Here is a 19,219-nt window from a genome sequence, read left to right as displayed (position 1 = left end):
TGGTGGCCGCCCCTGCTGCAGTTTTACTGACCTTTTTTTAATTTTATTTTTGGCATTTTCATGCTTTATTCATTGTTACAGTGAGAGAGAGAGACAGGAAACAAGGAGAGAGAGATGGGGAAGGACATGCAGCAAAGAGCTTCGGGTCGGATTCCGGGCCAGCTGCGGAAGGACTGGGCCTTAACTCATTGACTGCCAGAGTTAAAACCTCGTTCATAGCAGCCCTTGCCAGCGATTTTCGTGTTTTTTTGTTTCGTTATTTTGTTATTTAATTCACATCTAGAAAGTCTACCTTGACACTTGAATCGTTTCGATCGTTCCACCACTAGAGCGCAGCACATACCAAGCTTGATCGCCTCTCGATCACACTCGCCCCCTCCCAGACCCACTCACACAGTGAAACACATGAACCGGAAGTGAAATGTCTCACATTCTGTTATCGGCGAAAATTACTTTGTGATACACAACGGGGATGACTGTTCGTCACCCAGACCATAGATTATAGGAGGGGAGGTCTCCGATCGCTTTTCATAGCGTGTGAAAAACCGTTTGTTTCCCTATTATGGTCGAAAATGACTGGGGGGAAAAATGTAAAACCGAAAACGGAACCCAAGTCATGGAACCGGATGCAGTGGTGGTTGAAGTAAGTGGAACCCGAAACTTAGCCTGATTCATAACAGAATAGCGTGATCAGAGCATAAAGATCAATAAAGACGTTAGATCGCATTAATGCGATCCTGGCGGCCAAGCGCGCTATTTATTAGATCGCGTTAATGCGATAATGGCGGCCAATGAGTTAATGGTATACGCTCTACCAGGTGAGCTACCACTGGGTTTCTCTGACTTAAGTACTGTTCACACCAAGAACGATAACAATAATGACAGTTATAAATATGTTATTTAAAAAAGCGCCATTATAGTTTTGAAATATCAATTCGTTTTTATTTTGTTTTTTAAGTTTGGTCTTGATTTCAGTTTCATTTTAGTTCGAAGCAGTGCTCAGTTTTTATACACCACATATCTGAAGAAGAAAAAACTCCCACAAAACTGCGGTACAAAACAAGGTCTGCTGGAAATCTCAGTTCTTTTAAATCACAGCTAAAAGCCTTTCTGTTTGCCGCTGCCGTACCGAGATTTGTTTAATGATTCTTCTGCACTCCCAAGTTTTATTTTGACTTCTTTTACTTTTATTGTATTCAAATGTGCTTTTATAATGTGTTTTCTTGCTCTGTGTCTTGAATAGGTATTTCCTATTAAGGAGATCAGTGTTTAACTTCTACCCCGCCCCTTTCCTGAATTCAAATGTCCTTTTATAATGTGTTATTTAGTGTTGAAATCTGCTATACAAATAAACTTGCACGTAGTTTTAGTTATTTTGGTTGTTCAGGTATTATGAGGAGAGCCTTGATTTAAAGAAACTAAAAAAGGTAGGATAAAAGAATGCATTACATCAGATATGATGTATCTGGAAAAAAATCTGAAAAATAAAAACCAAGATGATTTTACATGCAATTCTATTTTTTTGTTAGTCTTGCATTGTTCATTTAAAAATGTATTCTAGTTTTAGTTATCAATTTCTTTCAACCTTAGTTAATTATAATAACCTGGTGGCAGAGTTCGCACCACAGCTACAACAGATGTAATCGATATTGCTGGGATCACTTTCTGAGCAATTTTATGAACGATAGAAACACAGATCTATCAAAATCCATCCGAATTCACAAGGATGAACAGATATCTGCATAGTATGAGTAGCATCTATCTAAATGGACAAAGGAGTGCTGGGGCATGAGTTGGAGTCTGAAGAGGTGAGTCTTCAGACTGCAGAGGAGAATTTACCTATGACCAGGAGTCGTGTGCTGGCAGTGATGCTCGTGACCACATTGGTGGCTACACACTCCCATTCTCCATGGTCCTCCTTGCTGAGGGACAGGAACTGTAAGCTGCCACTGGCCAGGATGTTGTGCTTACTCCTACTAGGCTTCCCCACCTTCAATGAAATAAACACAAATTAAACATTAGAATTGTATAGATTCCACGGAAGAATAATGGACGAGTACATAATTTTTACTAGTTTTTTTTTAACCAACCCTATACACTTTGTTGACCAGTGTACCCCAGGGATCTGTACTTTTCCTGTCTACGAAAAATCTCTTTGCCGAAAAAAGACGATCTACAAGCTCGCAAAGCGCTGCATTAGGACGTGTTGTGAGCTTATAGATCAGCTATTTTCACTGAATGATCACCTATTATGACATACCTAGAATAGCACTGGCGCCAGAATGGTATTTATATTGATATTTTGTCACCCCACTTTTCAGCCTCCCTCCGATCTCCATTGTGTGTGTGTGTGTGTGTGTGTGTGTGTGTGTGTGTGTGTGTGTGTGTGTGTGTGTGTGTGTGTGTGTGTGTGTGTGTGTGTGTGTGTGTGTGTGTGTGTGTGTGTGTGTGGGGGTGTGTGCACGCGTGTGGGGGTGTGTGTGTGTGTGTATAATTAATCGTTATAATTTAATAAAGATAGGCTGCAATTATAATTAAGGATACTTAATGAAATAATTAACAATACCGCATAAAAAAATGGCCAAGTTCTCCGGCAGGCCAGAACCACTTCACTAAGGGCCCAGTTCTCTTAAATTCCTAATAATTTCCCCCACTTCCTGTTCCTATATGACACCCATGGAAGCTAGGGTTCATGTGGATAGCTTGCAGCTAATGTTAGCTTAAACACTTAATACAATAACAGTCTTTATTCAGCGATCATTTAAAACAGTGATGAGAGTGCAGCAGCGTGGTTATCCGAAAATAATGCACATAACCGAGCATTCTCGGTCTGTGGCCATGGTATAATTCACCACAAGTACAAAAACATCCACCACATCAAGCAGCACATACAGCACTAGATGGTTTGGTTCTCTGAGGTGTGCTTTGTGGTGTTGTGTGGTTTGTGATCCATACCTTTCTCCAAGTGATGGTTGGTATCTCAGGGTCTCCGGAGGCAGCACAGGGAATAACTAGCTCTCTCCCAGCCTCCTGACGGTACTCCCCCCCAGGCCTCACGTTAAAGTAAGGGGGATCCTGGACACACACACGTTAGAGATAAAGCCTTGTATGACCAAAACTGTTCCTTTTTTATTACTATTGACAAAATGTCATAAAATACTGAAAATAGCCGATCTACAATAGCGATGTGACACGTTGTGAGCTTGTAGTTTTTTTTTTTTTTTACTTTTATTCACTACTATTTTCACTACTTTTGTGCGACACTCTTGTATGATGAAGTTGGGCATTAATTTATGAAAAAACATAAAAAGTTGAAATATGGAGATGCAAGGTACAGGACACAGTGATTCTCAACCTTTTTCGTTTCAAGGACCCCCATTAGATCTTTTTTAAATCTCTGAACCCCAATCTACAATGTAGAATCCTCAGTGTTAATTTAAGTCTGGAACCAAATGGACCACTGGCAAGTGGCAACCCAAAATCAATTTCTGGCCTATCTAGATTGGCAGCAGATTGGTTTAAAGTCTGAACAAATCTGAACAACGTGTCGCAATCAGAGGCGTACGGTCATTGGGGCCAACGAGGCCATGGCCCGGTCTGTGTAACTGCTTAGGGGCAAGATCCGCCATGGGGAAGAAAAAAAAATCAACATAACAACATTAGCAGCCCCTCACCCTATAAGTAGACTTTGTTTTCAAATGGGGCTCATTTGCATTCGGCCGAATTGTTAATGAGTGGCCATTAGAAAACCAGTTTCGCCGTCAAACCGGTTCTCCATTGCGCAGAGACGAGCACCTCTCACCATTCAGAAATGTAATAGAAGAAGAACCGTCTTCCTAAAACACCCTGCTCCAGTTCTAAACCGGCGGCCTCGGTCCGCGGAAAAAATGGGGCAGTGTGTTTTGGGACGAGCGTTCCGTTTTCCACCCGGAATGGCTCGATAATTCTCAATAGACTTATCAGCCGTTGTTGCGCGAACCCCCCCCGAGGGGGGATTAAGATTCTGGCCCGGTCAACGTTAAAATTCACCATACGCTGCTGGTCGCAATGTGACACGTTGTGAGCTTGTAGACCGGCTATTTTTGCTACCTTTCCGCAGCACTCTTGTACTATGAAGAAGGGCATTCATTATATAAAAAAAGTTGAAATGTGGAGATAGAAGGTTTCTGCCCGAAAGGGATGATATACTGTAGTCACCATGCCCAGTGGCCGATCTGCGATGTACCTTTAGCACCAAAGTGGCAGGGGGGGACATGCCCATGGTACCCAGGGCGTTGTAAGGCACACAAGTGTACGTGCCCAGGGAGTCTTCTGTGGCCTCTGCCACCCGGATACTTCCATCTGGCATCAGGCTCCAACCAGGGTACTGAGACAGAAGAAGAAGAAAATATTTTTTATATCTTACTCTCCACTTACATACTACTACTATCATCACTATCATCACAAATCACTATCATCATTTGACCTATAAATAAGACAGTGATGGTGAATGTTAAAGTAGGACGCATGTGTTAATGAAGTGCCGGCAGATGAAAATAGACAGAAAAATGATGAGTCGCCACATTCGTATCTCCAATGCAATAATTGAGACAAGAAAAAACGTTACTTGACAGCTAAGCTGCCTTCGCCAGGCTTAATCTACAAAGAGTAAGATTAATCCTGACAAAGGCAGCTTAGCTGTCATTTTCTTTTCTTTTTAAAGTCTCAATAATGCTCGCATTGGAGGTATGATTGTGCGCAGACTCATCATTTTTCTGGACATTGTATCTTATTCCAGTGCAATGGCATGGACCAGGAGTTGAGTGCTTGTGGGACAGAAGTAACAGTAGTAAGCTCTGAGAGGCACACGGACCTTCTCCACGCGGAGAGGATAGCCATCTTTTTCCCATTTCACTGACGTCACAGGTGGGTTGGCATCCACTGGGCAGCGGATGACCCCTGGCAGTTTCCGTGGGACATAGATAACCGGGGGCATGTTGATCACTCGGGCAGGGTCTGAGGGACAACGCAATCAACAATCAAGGTGCAATTTTGACAGGTAAGTAATCAATACCATCTCTCTCAAATATATGATGTAATCATAATCTTATCACAAATTGCCAATTCATGTCAGCGTCTTGTTAACCTGACACAAGCGATAAAAAAACATATTATGGATGGTTGATGGCTCAACATGTGCTTCATTGTAAACTTAGCGTAGTGGAATTTAAATAAAAAAATCAATTTAAAATGTTCTCCTTAGATTTGATGACTCTTATCTGAGGCCAGTGATGAATCTGGTGCCCACGCTGCAGTGCTGCAGATCCCCATCTCTCACACACACTGGAGCACAGAAATCAATGACCAGTAGCAACTTGGGAGTAAATTAGCATAGCCAACACACTACGGCTGACAATAATAAAAAAAAAAATCAGATGGCCGGGAGTGGCATTTCGCTTTCGTTGGTCTCTACTGGTGAACAGAAAGGTCACATTTCAATCCACTGAGGGCACATTTAGGGAGTCTGATTCAAAAGGCACAGACTGGCACTGTCTGCTATGAGCTAGGACAAGCCTGCCCTCAACTCTCCTTCTGAGGACAATGCTAGCATCAGAATAGATCATGCTTTCTATCATCAAATCCTTACAAAACATGAATATGGCAGAATACATTTGTGACAAAGGGGCTCGGTCAAAATGATGGGTGGAAAAATGACTTCCTTCTCCACTACACATGACCTTGAAATTGAGGAAGGTTACTGTACACTGCATTTCTATGGTAAGACACTGGGTGCAGATAATCTAGCTGTCTAGCAGCCTCCATACTGCTGCTGTTCCCTCCTCGCACAGCCCACTGCACAGTCTCTCCGCCCCTCCCCCTATGCTGCGTTGCCACGGTAACACTCACACTGAACAGTCAGGTGTGCCGATGCTGAGGGCGAGATTCCGAGGCTATTACTCGGACTGCAGGTGTATTTCCCAGCATCCTCTGGCTTGACCCGGAAGATGATGAGGGTGCCGTCGATAAGAATTCTTACTCTGAGCTTCAGATCACTGCGAATAGGATGCAGACATTTGTCACAATATGTCACTGGAACACGCTAGATGCCATGAATGCAGTTACACCAAGGTGCCATGAGAGAGCAGCACAGAGTCAAGACAGCAGCCAGTGCTAAGAGGGCTCTGAAAGATAAATCTGCTAATTGCCATAATCACCCGTTGTTACAGCCCTCGTGTTTTCTCCCTTGCTACCCTTTCAAATGAAGCACTCTAATGGACAAGCAGATATTATAATTGCATTTTGAATGGAGAACAAATCCAGTGCACTGCGCATCATGACTATGAAATGACATAAAGTAATATAACATTTTGCCAAAAAAAAATATGTAATTTCCCAATATTTATCATTGTATCACATAACACGTAATTATCTTTTCATTTTTCATTATAATTTTCTTATTTTTTCAATATCAAGCAAGCAAAGCAAAAAAAGGACTGTATAAAATTAGATGAATTAACAATGTCTCTCCCATAGAAGAGAAAGGCGTAGAAGAGACATTTCCGTTCATAGCAATGCTGTTCTTCCGAGCCAAACACAGACAAGGAAGATGTCAATCCATTGGGGCTTCAGTGACATGTTTTTTTTTATATGAAGATGCCTTAGCCATATGGTGTCCATAGCAAAATTAGCAGCCATGAGCACGGAGGTAGGGCGTTTATCACCCATCTCTACTTCTATATCTATGGTGTTTCCACAGACATCCCTGTAACACTTGCTTTGCCCGTCAGTCAATGCTCCATTCACTTAGTCTCTCTTGCAATTGTTGTGTCTGTCACTGGTGTGATATAAACTCCTCAGTCTCTAAAGGCCTCCTGGCTACACACCAGATCATCACTGCATGCCTACTGTAGCATGACACAAGCACAGAGTCATGTGATAGTGTCATCAGAGCATGCTAATGCACCTGGCACGGTCTAGACAGACCCTCGCTAGGGTCACTCTTACATCCTCTGGGGCCACACCAGGACAGGGCGCACGCACGCACGCATGCACGCACAGGCACACACGTACACACGCACGCACACAGACACACACACACACACACACACACACACACACACACACACACACACACACACACACACACACACACACACACACACACACACACACACACACACACACACACACACACACACACACACACACACACACACGGCGTCACTCACAACACAAAGGTTGGGGCATAAATGCTCTGGAGAGCTCCATGAGCAATGATGAAGCTGAGGCTTTGAGTTGGGGAGACAATTAGATAGACAAAATTCAGGTGTCCCATAGCTCATACAGAAATAAGAAAAAAACTAAAACACAACACAACAGGGTTAAAAACACTAAAAGGGGACAGATACTTAAAAAGAAATCATTACAAAATGTGATATGTTAATTAGACTCACACAGAACAGACAGAACAGGCAGTTAGATTACAGTACAGTAGTGAACTCGATCATAACTTTACTTCTTGAAGTAGACGTTATCCTCTTCCCAAAACCAGGTGTAGGTGAGGTTTCCAGGATACGCCTCTGCTTGACAGGTGAAGAGTGCATTCTGGGATATGTTTACAGTGATGTTTTCTGGAGGTGACACAATGTATGGAGGCCCTAAAAGACAGACATAAACATTTCAGTATCGTGAACAAGTGGCGACACATTATCGCGTGGGTTCCGAAAATCGAATAAACCAACACTAAATACAGACCTTAGTGTACTTCCACTAAATAAACAGATCGTGGGCTTTGGCAGACAGAGTACAAAGTATGCATATTTACAGTACAAAGCATTTCCACAGCCTGATGGGCAAGACTGTGCAAGTGGCTGGCTACTGTAATCTTAATGTTAGACAGTCAGTGGAGGAGCTGACGCATTCTTCACAGTATAAACTTTTTGTTCCCTGAGGTACTGTGTGCTGCTTCAAAACCTAAACAAAACAGCAGACGCCATTAAAGGTAAGCTGTCTTTTATGAGTGGCCCCAGATTCAAGCCACCTTGTTGTTTCCTTCATAGCACACAGAGCCTTATACTGTACATTAGATAGGACTACTGATTATCTAGTGTGGTTGACTCACTCAACAATAAAGAAATCCAAGCATTGTGGATCTCGGGATCCACAAGGGAACAGTGAGGCTCCAATGTTGATTTTGCACTTCACGAGGCCAGCCTGTGACATCAGTTATATGACGTCAATCGTCTATAAATGGTAAAATGTACTGCTTATACATACGTAGCACCTTTCTCCAAAGCGCTTTACAATGTATTTCACATTGACATTCACACGCACATTAACTCATCGAGTGGGGAGGAAACCATGCAAGGCAGCAGCAGCCTGCTCGTCGTCTTGCTCAAGGACTCTTAGACACACAGCCAGGAGCAGCTGGGGTTAGAACCCCCTCAAGGACCACTGGTGGTCCCCGGACCATTGGTTGAGAACCACTGCCCTAGGGACAAGCTCCTTCCGGGTATTTGTCACGTCACTGAGGTTATAACATGCGCTTTAGTGTCCTTTATGCGTCCTACATCACCAACTACCTCCACGAGCGAGAGCATGAGTTGAGCCCATTGGTTGAGCCATGAACCGGTGTGGTCAAACTTGCAGTACCAGAGGTGGCCACTATACTAGTCAACTTTTTCTTCAAAGAGCCCTAACGGTCCTGGGGGCTTGGCTCAGTAGTCAGTACCCCATTGACTTCTATAATAATTTTAAGTTTATGAACTGTCCACAGCCCACCTCTTAGACACAGTGCGAGTAGACAGAAATGGCACCATCTTATAATGCTTCAGCATCAGTAAGGACAGATTAGTTGAAGATAAGGTTGAAAATGGGTCAAGTGCTCCTTTAAATATTTCAATTTTTTTTAACATATGTGATGTGTGGCCTACTGGCAGTGTACACAAGAAATATGGTTTTATCAGTCCCACGGTTTGTGAGTTTAGCTCTGGACACACAGACAGACAGACAGACAGACAGACAGACAGACAGACAGACAGACAGACGGCTATAGATTTCCTGCATGCCTCAAAAACAGATCATGAATGTGAGCGTCAGACTTCCACAGATATCTTGCCTATTATTGCTCTGAGCATGACTCACGCAACAAAGCTTTGTGTAACCAATATTCAACCATCAAACCCAACATATGACGACATGAAAAAACATTTAATTCACCAGGTTAATAGAGATATACTAGATACGGATATGTTTTTAAAATAGCAAACGTTTATGCAATACCACTTGCATTATGTGTATATACAACAGGTTTGTGTGTGTGTGTGTGTGTGTGCGTGTGCGTGTGCGTGTGCGTGTGCGTGTGCGTGTGCGTGTGCGTGTGCGTGTGTGTGTGTGTGTGTGCGTGTGCGTGTGTGTGTGTTTGCTGTACTGTATGTGGAAAAGACAGAAAGAGGCAGAAAGTGAAGGCTGGTATCACAGCCATCTAACTGATCTGTGTCTAGCAGAGAGCCTAGTTAATGGACCGGAGACAGACTGTGATGTTTCCACAGACTGTCTTGCACGCGCACACACACACACACACACACACACAGCCTAAGAAATGGCTATTGACTGAATCATACAGGCCTTCAAGCTATTCTACATTCACCGGTTCAGGGAGTTGAATGGTTCTTTCCTAGATGCCAGTGAAAAACATTCTGGTTTGATTATTGAAAAAGGCCCACTTTACCAGTAGCAGTAGTAGGTAGGTATGACGTCTCATATCAAATGTCTCTATAGTAGACATAGTTACGGTATACATAGTTTTGGGAATCCAGACGAGCTCCATAGACAAACATTTTGGTAAACGGTCAAATCTATAGTGTTAACACCTTTAACCCTGGTAGTCCCTATTTGGGAACATTTCCCAAAATGTTCAATTAAAAAAAGAACAATTACATTTTTTTCAAAATGTTCAAAAACAGCAGATGTACTGTACCAGCTCACAACACCATGTAGATCTTTTTTACATTTCTGAATAGGACTTAAGTGGTTAATTTAACTTATAGGGCCCTACCTTCCACCCAGTGCAAGGTAGGCCGCTGAGCGTAGTGCAACTATAATTGCTATTTTGTAACCGACTGAGTTGTAATTTTTACGCCCAGCGCTCACGTCATCTAGATACCAAATGATTTTGCGCCCAACTAGCGCCAATGGGCGTGTTGGATTTTAAATGAGGTGTGGTCTGGCCTGGCGTATTTCTTTCTTACACACGAGAAGAGTGAAAAAGTGACTGTGTTTTAGACCAGCTTAAAATGTTGTCTTAACAGTCTGCACAGTGATACAGTATTTGATTACTATTTAGACAGTGCAACGCTCAAAGCATTAACAGATCACCATCAAATTCGGAGCTCCTGATCCGTCCATCATGCTTTAATAAGTGGTTTAAAAATAACCAAACTGAGAGTGAGCATAATATTATTAAGTTGATAAGTCAAGATATCACAGATGTCTCTCACATGAGGAGATATTAGGCTATAGGAGGAAGAAGTGAATTTTGACCAGCAGCACGCCCATCTGGTTCACCGAATCAAATCCATCCAAATTCAACACACTTGTTCAACATGCTACAGTAGATGACATTTCTTAGGGATGCCGCATTGAGGTAAAAAATAATTAATGATCTGTGCCAGACTATCAATTACCCAAATATTGCATTGGGTAAGTGCCCATTTTCTTTGCCCGGAGATGAGCAGTGAAAAGAGCAGAAGGGAGAGAGAATAGGAAAGACCTATGTATTTATTTCAATTAGTAATAGCCTACACTTGATCACTGATAGAATATCTTCGTACCTCTAAGAATGTTGTGAACCCATTGCATCCTGGCTGTCTTTATCTGTTTAACAGTCGTCAATATCCATAGAGCTCCCACACAAGAACGCATCAGACGCACAGGCCCTAATGCACCCCATCTTCTCATGCTTTAATTGTATTTGGTGCTTTAAATAAAGAACATAACTGAGAATGAGCGAGTGATTATTAAGTTGATATGTCAAGATATCACGGATAAGTTTCTCATTATTAATACTGCTAGATGGTCCCACACTTTCACTTTTACTCATCAGAAAATTGTTTGCGTCTCATCCAATCCATCAGTTAAATAGCAATCAACACTCTGATTGCTCTAATTTATGTAATGCCCAAAACACACCCGTGACTAATTCAGAGGCTTACCACCATGCCTTTGCACCTAGCGGTGAGCTTTGCGCCCAAATAACGCACCATCTGACGGCCGATCTACACCAGACTTTTCAAAGCGACACACACACACCGCATATACGCACACGCGCACTTTTAGAGCCTGCGTATGCATGTGCCGGTTATCATTGATATCAATTGGTTCTTTCCAAACACGTACGCGTGCAGCAAATTCCATGCATACGCGCGCTTTCAAAAGTCTGGTGTAGATCGGCCGTAACAAGCGAAATTGAGGTGGACGCCCCCTGATGCAATTGTGCTATAGATCCTCAGAATAGGGCCCATAGAGTGCACACTCTTGGAGTTAGGATTTGACTATGTAGAATGACATTTTCCTTACCTTGAACCAACAGGCGAGTGGTATGGAGAACCTCCCCCTGGTCACTGTAAGCGCGGCATGTGTATGCTCCTCTGTCATCTCTAGTGATGCTGAGGACGGTGAGACTGCCGTCATGCACCTGCGGTGACACAAACCAAAACACAGACGGTGGGGATCAAAATGTGCATGATCACAACACAAGGAATATTTTTATGGTGTGACTCTGCTGCAAAAGCCGTCTAGAAAAGGGTGGTCTGTCTGTCTGTCTGTCTGTCTGTCTGTCTGTCTGTCTGTCTTCTTTAGCTAATCTCACAAACCGCTGGACGGATCTGCGGCAACTTTCTTGTGCACAATGCCAGTAGGCCGAAGAAGTACCAACACAATTTTTTCTCCGCCAGGCCGGGAAGCGGAGATTATGTTTTTATCTATTATGTAGCTATGAATGCCTTCCAAAGTTTACGGCAGTGGTAGGGATCTATTTTACAAAACAATGCCAAAACTCACAATGTTGATCAACAATGACCGCCAAACAGGGTTTTAATATTCCGTACTGTTTGCCTTTAATTGGATTAAAAGGAGGGGATTTCTTACAAAAAAAAGAAAGCGCATGTTGAGGGGCCTCTATAGAGTGCCATCACCAAAATAACTTTCACTTCCACCCATACGTGCCACTGCCGCCACAAAGCTGCAACTCATGACTTACACAGCCCTGGCTAGGCATCCCAGTCTGGCAGAGATATGAAATAATGAAAGACAATGGCGCTCTGATCCACATTGGAACCATGCCATTCCCATGTAGATCCTGAGATCTGATTAGATTTTTAAGGTTATCAAAGGTACTGTACTGTAGGTGTCTGCTGAGGTTCAAATATGATGAGAAGAGAATACAACAGACACCTGAAGTCATCAATGTTTGATTATATATGTTTTTTTGTTTTTTTTTATTAACTTTGGCTCTGATGTGGATCTAATCTATTCTCTTCACATGGTAACCTTGGAAACACTTACTGTAACTCTTTGTCACCCTGTGGCCCTGTACAGAGGAGAAACACACACTAACCAAACCTAATAGAAATGCCCTCATAAATTATGCAGTAGGTTGTACGGATCTGTCCATTCAAGTCACACTGAGCTGTGGACTGTCCATTCAAGTGACTGCTACACCTCTGGGATTACTCCTATTGACCTATTCACACAGCGGTCACCCCCCCCTAACCCCCCGAGTATGGCGTAATAGCAGAATCGCCAGCGCACGACTATGGTGTTTAATCTGTCTTTAAAATGTTTTTTTTGCTTAGAGAGCTTAGTAGCTAATACTTCAAGACACACCCAAATAAGATATTCCTCAAGTCAGTCTGCTGGTATCCCGTAGCCTAGCCAAACAATGACACGATTAGCACTTTGTGCATAGCTACAATGCTTATGCTCGGCATGTGACAGAATAGTTACATTGTAGCAGACCTGCGAGACAATTTAACGTTAAGTGAATCTGATGCAGGTTAATGATCATGAGTATAAAAAATCATAATGTAAGATGAGCAAGGAAAGACTAACAATAAAGAAGAGAGAATGATGAAGAGGAGAGGAGGATGCAGAAAATGAACAGAGGAGAAGCAGATTGGGAGAAAGGGACGAATGGAGGGACAAGATAGACAGCAGGGAGGGCATTAAATGAAGAGAGAATCTCAAGTTCTGCTATGCACAGCCACACTGAGAAACTTGGATTAGGTTCTGAAATAGCAAGGGGTTGCTGAGGTGATGATAAGGATTTCTACACCCCTCTACTACTGTCTGTCACATTCCCCCCTTTCTCCATGACATCTCCATGGAGGAGAGACACAGAGCAAACACGCCTGTATCCAGGATCACCACCATCGACATCTCCTCACCACAAAGAGAAGCTTTCCTTGTCTTCGGGCTGTGATTCACTGCATGCGGATTGGTGACCTGCTTCAACAGCTACTGTACTGTCAATGTCAGGCATGACAATAAGAGTTTTTTATGAATAGATAAATGGACAGGCTGGTAGAAGCTCTATGTGAAGTGAGGCACTTGGCTCTCACTACTGATATTAATTTTTGTTGTGTGTAACATTCATATTAGGAGTAATGTAATATTGATGCAGTAGGAGGGAATTAATAATGCATTAGGATATCACCCCATCGTTTACTAACGCAAGTGTGTTAAAACCCGGGGCTTCTCGTTATGACCTTTTGTAGAAGCTGTGGCGGGGAGAGATGATAAGGATAGAAGAAAGAAGAAAGGGTGAGTTGGGGGAGCCCGTATGACACAGGGATACTCCTGCACTGCAACCCGATCTCCAGAGATTACCGTAACATTGCACGGAACGAGTGCACTTCATTCCGTGGATAGCCGCCTCGGAACTCCCGAATTGCGTGCATATGGTACGGCGCTCCCTTTGTGACAAAACCATTTCGGAGGCGCGCAGTCACAGGCGAATTGTCACCCCGTGAAGGACCACCGAGGGAGCTAAGGCGACCGAGTTGCCGTCCTGAACGGTGTGACATTCGCCTGTGCCTACTCAGCGCCGTTTGAGTTATGTACCGATAGGCACAGAATCGTAAATTTTATTGTGCGGACTGCTCTGCTTCCGGGTTTTTCCGTGTTGCGACTGGTTACGCCCACCGTGGGACTCGCCGTACATATGCACGCAATTTGGGAGTTCCGAGGCGACTATCCACGGAATGAAGTGCACTGTTCCGTGCAATGTTACGGTAATCTCTGGAGATCAGGCTGCCTGCACACTACAGGCCCTTCCGGTACAGTACCTCACCCATTCAGCAACAAATGAATGGGCGGTATGACTTCAAATCAATATCACGATTATTTCAAACTTTTGCCTCCATTAAGATTAATGAACAATTTATTTATTTATTTTTAAGTGAAAAGAGCATCTATTTTCACTATTTGTGTACGGCATCATTGTACAACAAAGTAAAAGGGTTGATCAGAACAATCAATTTAGTCAATTATAAAAAATCTATTAGAATGATTTTGCATCAATTTATTTGAGATATATACAAAATAATAAAGAAATAAAAGGAAACATGGTCGATTATTAGGTTATAAGTCAGTTATTGGTTCAAAATATCGGTTTCGATATATTTTTGGTTAATTGTCCAGCCCTACTGTCTGCATTACATGAGCCGTGTACGATTCAAATAAGTCTAGGCTTCCTAAAGACATCATTGGTCCATAATTTACTGGATGTGACCCTATACAACCAATCAAAGGCTTTATATTTTTGGGTTCTGTGGACTAAGAAAAAAGGCACCTGGCAGATATCAGCTTTTCTTCCAGTCGTGTGTTGTAGACAATGTGAAAATGTATTTACCGTAGTTTAATCAGTGTGAGCTCACTTGATAATTAACCTCGATTAAGCGCACTGTATAGGTTAATGCACAGGAGCAAAACAACCTTTCACAAACCTTAGTAATTTCATGCATATTCACAAACTTTGCAAGACATTCCTTCACGTGTTGTGAGCTTGGAGATCTGCTATTTTCAAAAAATATGAACAAATTTGAATACGTTTTAATAACACAAATCGGCCGGGGGTCCCTGGCACAACATATTTCCCGATGGGGGTCCGAATTAATTTGGGGGTCCTTGACATGAAAAAGTGTGAGAACCAGCGCCTTACCGAATATTTTGCATTTGTTCCGAGCTCCTCCCCCTCCCTCAGCCAGGAGATCATTGGTTTGGGGTTTCCCAGGGCTGAGCAGGTCAGCAGGCTGCTGCCCCCCTCTTTTGCTTCCACATATTGCGGCGGTGTTGTTGTAAAAGTGGGAGGGGCTGTAGGAGAAGAGAAAATATCAATCATTATTGGCAAGTGTTATTATTCACATAACAAATATGTTGTTCACCTTAAAATCCGGAAAGATATACAAAATTTCACATGCACACCTGATAACATGAATAGCTGATGATGAAAGACAATAGGCCATATACAGTACATACACATAAACTACCGGTATACATAAAAGAAAACATTTGCATTGGTGTAGCTACTGTAGTCTTAGTGGTAGAAGTGAGTGTATTGAATACTGCACAACTCCAATGTTCTAATGTAATAGTTAATTTGTAGTACGGTACAAATATGAATTATTTATACACTATAACAGGACTCAAGGTTGTGATAGAGATTTAAGTTGAGATGTAGCTTGGAGTACCTAGTAGTCAGCGTTACTTTAGCCATTTGTAACTCAGAGTGCACAATACAAAATGTATCCTTACTGGTCCATTTTGTTACATTTGTTCACTCTCAGAGTCTTGGCCCTGTCTTCCACCCTGCACAAGACGGTGCAAAGGAGCAACACAATTATCATTGCCTTCTTCCAACCTATGCAGTTGTTATTTTTACACCTGGCGTCCATGTTCAATCAGCAGTGACAGCGCACATATTTCCTTACGATTTAGCACATTATGGGATTAAGATGTTGCCTAGGTGCACAATGCATGCACACTGATTGCAATCATCAGTGATTTTCAACACAACAGTCATGTTCAACAATTTAGGTGACATTTTCTGAGAGACTCAGCAATGAGGTTGAAAGAATAATTGCATCAATATTGCATTGGGTAAGTGCCTGTTTTCTTTGAACAGAGACGAATGGTGAGGAGAGAGCGAAAGGGAGAAAAATATATGCATTTATTTCAATTAGTAGCGGCCTACACTTTATTACAGAATATCTTCAAATAACTCTCATCAGAATGTCAAGAAACCATTGCCTCCTGGCTTTCTTTATCTGTCTCTGCTCAGTAGACAACAGTTAACAGTCGTGGACTTCCGCTTCCCCCAGATGGAGTAGCCACATCGGTGAAGAGCTCTGTCTAATTTGTATCATTTATTCAAACTTATTTTGACCAAAACAGTCATTTTAATGTCACACTACTGTATGAGCAACTAAAACTACGCCGAGACTGACTCTCCCGACATGTCGAACGACAAACAACCAACTATCTCTCTCACTATCTACTGACATCGGAGCAAGGGCCAAGTAATCTGCCCTGGAATTGAAGCTCATTTCCTGGTTCTCTTGCAGACATGCAGTTCCTATTAATGGCCCAGCAGATGTTGCTATTTCACCTCCTGCAGGTCAGCTTAGGCTGCAGGAAAATACAATACAATCTCAATACAATTGAATGAAGTTTTGGCCGGAATTTACACTTTTCATAAATACTTTATGTTTTCAATCGCTAGTTTAAATCATCATGATTTTAAGTCTTTTTTAAATCATCATGATATGCGTTTAGTAAATTATGGTCCCATTGATTAAAAAATTAATGAGCTAGCAAATGACCTTTCCTCGTTACACGTCCAAACACACAGAGTTAGCTGAAGAGCAATTGGCTATAGGTAAATCTCGGAGTGATACTATGAACCGAGTTGCAGCCTTGGAACAGTCACTCTGCTCGATGGCAAAGGAGAATAAAGCCCTACAGGAGAAATACCGCAGACTGAACCTGAAGCTATTTGGCATAGCGGAGGGAGCCGAGGCCGGGGACCCGTCTGCTTTCGCAGCCGCTTTCTTCCCTTCAGTGCTTGGGGACAGAAATTTCCAGACCTCGGTCATCATGGATAATGCTCACAGGCTAGGAGTAAAGCCGAATGATAAGGAGGAGAGACCCCACATCATGATTGTACGCCTTCACTACTACTTGGACAGGGAGAAGATTCTCGGGCTGTCCAAGAATAAAGGCCGCCTAAGCTACAAAAGATCCCCGGTGTTTATCCACCAGGGTTTCCGCTAGGCAATCTTGGGGCCGGCCACCGTGACCGACAGGATTATATTTTTCCGGTCAAAGAATAAATTAATAGACCATATTATAATTAACGTCACATGCGTGTTTGCATATACGTGCACCCAACTGATAATTACAAAACACAGAAATTGACTGGCAGTCAATGACTGCTGTTTATATATATCATTATATCACTACATAATGTTATATCATTGACCTATATGGTGGTTTTATCAACAAGGATAGGAAAATTAACTCATTCTGTGCCATTGACGTATAATCCGTCCAATGTTTTATTTGCCCAGAGCGCCATTGACGGATAAAGGTGACTCTCCATCAAACAGACTACTCAGACTACTCCAGACTACAACAGACGAGTAGTCGGTTGGCAAAAGTTGGCATTTAGTTCAGCACAAACTGTCAGCCAATGCGCACATTGTTGTGCTAATCCGTTTATTGCGTTAGAGCTGGCAGCGCTGATCTGCAAGATCCTGCCAGTGTTGCCAGGTCTGCTTATTATAAGCGACTTTAGGTTTGTTTCCCTGTAAAGTCGCTTGTAAATAGGGATGTTCCCAGCGTTTATTTTCACTGACGTGCGGTGGTGTACATTTACTCAAGTACTGTACTTTTGAGGTACTTTTACTTTACTGGAGTATTTCCAATTGTCTATACTTTTACTTCTACTCCACTACATCTAAGAGGCAAATATTGTACTTTTACTCCACTACAATTATTTAAAAACTTTAGTCACTAGTTACTTTGCAGATATAAATCATTACATTAATCATACATTAACCACTTTAGCCCTATACTATTTTATACCTAGGCTATTTGAAAATTGCCGATCTACAAGCTCACAACTCGTCACATCGCGACACGTTGTGAGCTTGTAGATCTGATATTTTCAAACATTTTAGTACTTTTACTTTTTTTTAATTTTTTTTACATTAAGTACATTTTGATACCAATAGTACTTTTACTCAAGTAAATTTTTAATTCCGGACTTTTACTTGTAACAGACTCAGAGTACATCTACATTGCAGTATTGATACTTTTACTTAAGTAAAACATATTTTTCCACCACTGCTGACCTGTACACAACATTTTTTTAAACGGTTATTCGAATAATCGAAAATAAATGAATGTATTGAAATTAACAGCCAGAAAATAGCCAAAACTGAGCACATTTCGATCCAGGCCAAATCTCATTTGAAAAAATATATTAAGAGTATATGAAAGCCATTTAAAATGTTTATACTATTGGAATCTTACACACCTGCTCCCAAATAATTAATTACATCACCAGCGCGCAGCGCAAAAGTAGGTCAAATCAATCCATCTCTCTCTCTGAGAGCGACAACGAGAAACAGTGAATGTAGACATGGTCGCTTGTTTCTCTCACAGAATCTGGCAACACCGTAACCCCTCTCTCTCCCCCGTCTTCTCTACTCCATGGCTATTCCAGTCGGACAAAGACTGAACAAGTTCGGTCGCCCTGGAGTCGGCCGATTAGGTCGCGGCGTACCCCTTGGCGTCGGTCGCGGACCCCCTAACCGACTGAACGACGATATCCAACGCTTCCGACGCCGAGTCAGGCCAAAATCGGTGCGATGGAAACCTAGCTTTATACGTCCAAACTGTGTTTTCAGTGTTTACAACTAGATGGCGCCCTTGCGCTTCCTATGAGCCACCATTTCAGGCTGCGTGGCAGAGAGATGTAGAGATCACATGATCACAACATGTAATGCTCCATCTACTTCCTGGTTAAGTCCAAGGTAATTAGAAAACAAGGTAGGGTCAGCCTAGAGGCCGGGCAGACGCCATTGCATGCGTAGCAGACGCCATTGATGCGCATGGGAGCCAAAACTGGAACCGGAAGTTTGGTGAAATACATTGAAGCTGGAACAGCTTGTGAACA

At 42.5% G+C, this 19,219-nt stretch overlaps 1 protein-coding gene across 6 annotated transcripts in view; it reads right to left on the bottom strand.

The window, feature by feature from the left end:
* The window catches only part of igsf9ba (immunoglobulin superfamily, member 9Ba), a 74,410-nt gene that overhangs the window by 17,355 nt on the left and 37,836 nt on the right, over positions 1 to 19,219 (bottom strand). For all 6 annotated transcript variants that reach the window (XM_080428640.1, XM_080428642.1, XM_080428641.1 and 3 more), the window contains exons 4-11: positions 15,200 to 15,351; positions 11,557 to 11,674; positions 7,496 to 7,637; positions 5,887 to 6,032; positions 4,853 to 4,995; positions 4,226 to 4,366; positions 2,956 to 3,075; positions 1,840 to 1,990 (exon numbers count right to left, since the gene is read on the bottom strand). In XM_080428640.1, the coding sequence (XP_080284766.1) occupies positions 1,840 to 1,990; positions 2,956 to 3,075; positions 4,226 to 4,366; positions 4,853 to 4,995; positions 5,887 to 6,032; positions 7,496 to 7,637; positions 11,557 to 11,674; positions 15,200 to 15,351 (1,113 nt within the window). The remainder of the gene's footprint in view (positions 1 to 1,839; positions 1,991 to 2,955; positions 3,076 to 4,225; positions 4,367 to 4,852; positions 4,996 to 5,886; positions 6,033 to 7,495; positions 7,638 to 11,556; positions 11,675 to 15,199; positions 15,352 to 19,219) is intronic.

Source organism: Gymnoscopelus braueri, assembly GCF_963280865.1.
Source record: "Gymnoscopelus braueri genome assembly, chromosome: 5".
In the NCBI taxonomy this organism is placed as follows: Eukaryota; Metazoa; Chordata; class Actinopteri; order Myctophiformes; family Myctophidae; genus Gymnoscopelus; species Gymnoscopelus braueri.
Note: the sequence above shows the minus strand (reverse complement) of the source record. Positions and strands in the feature narration are given on the sequence as shown.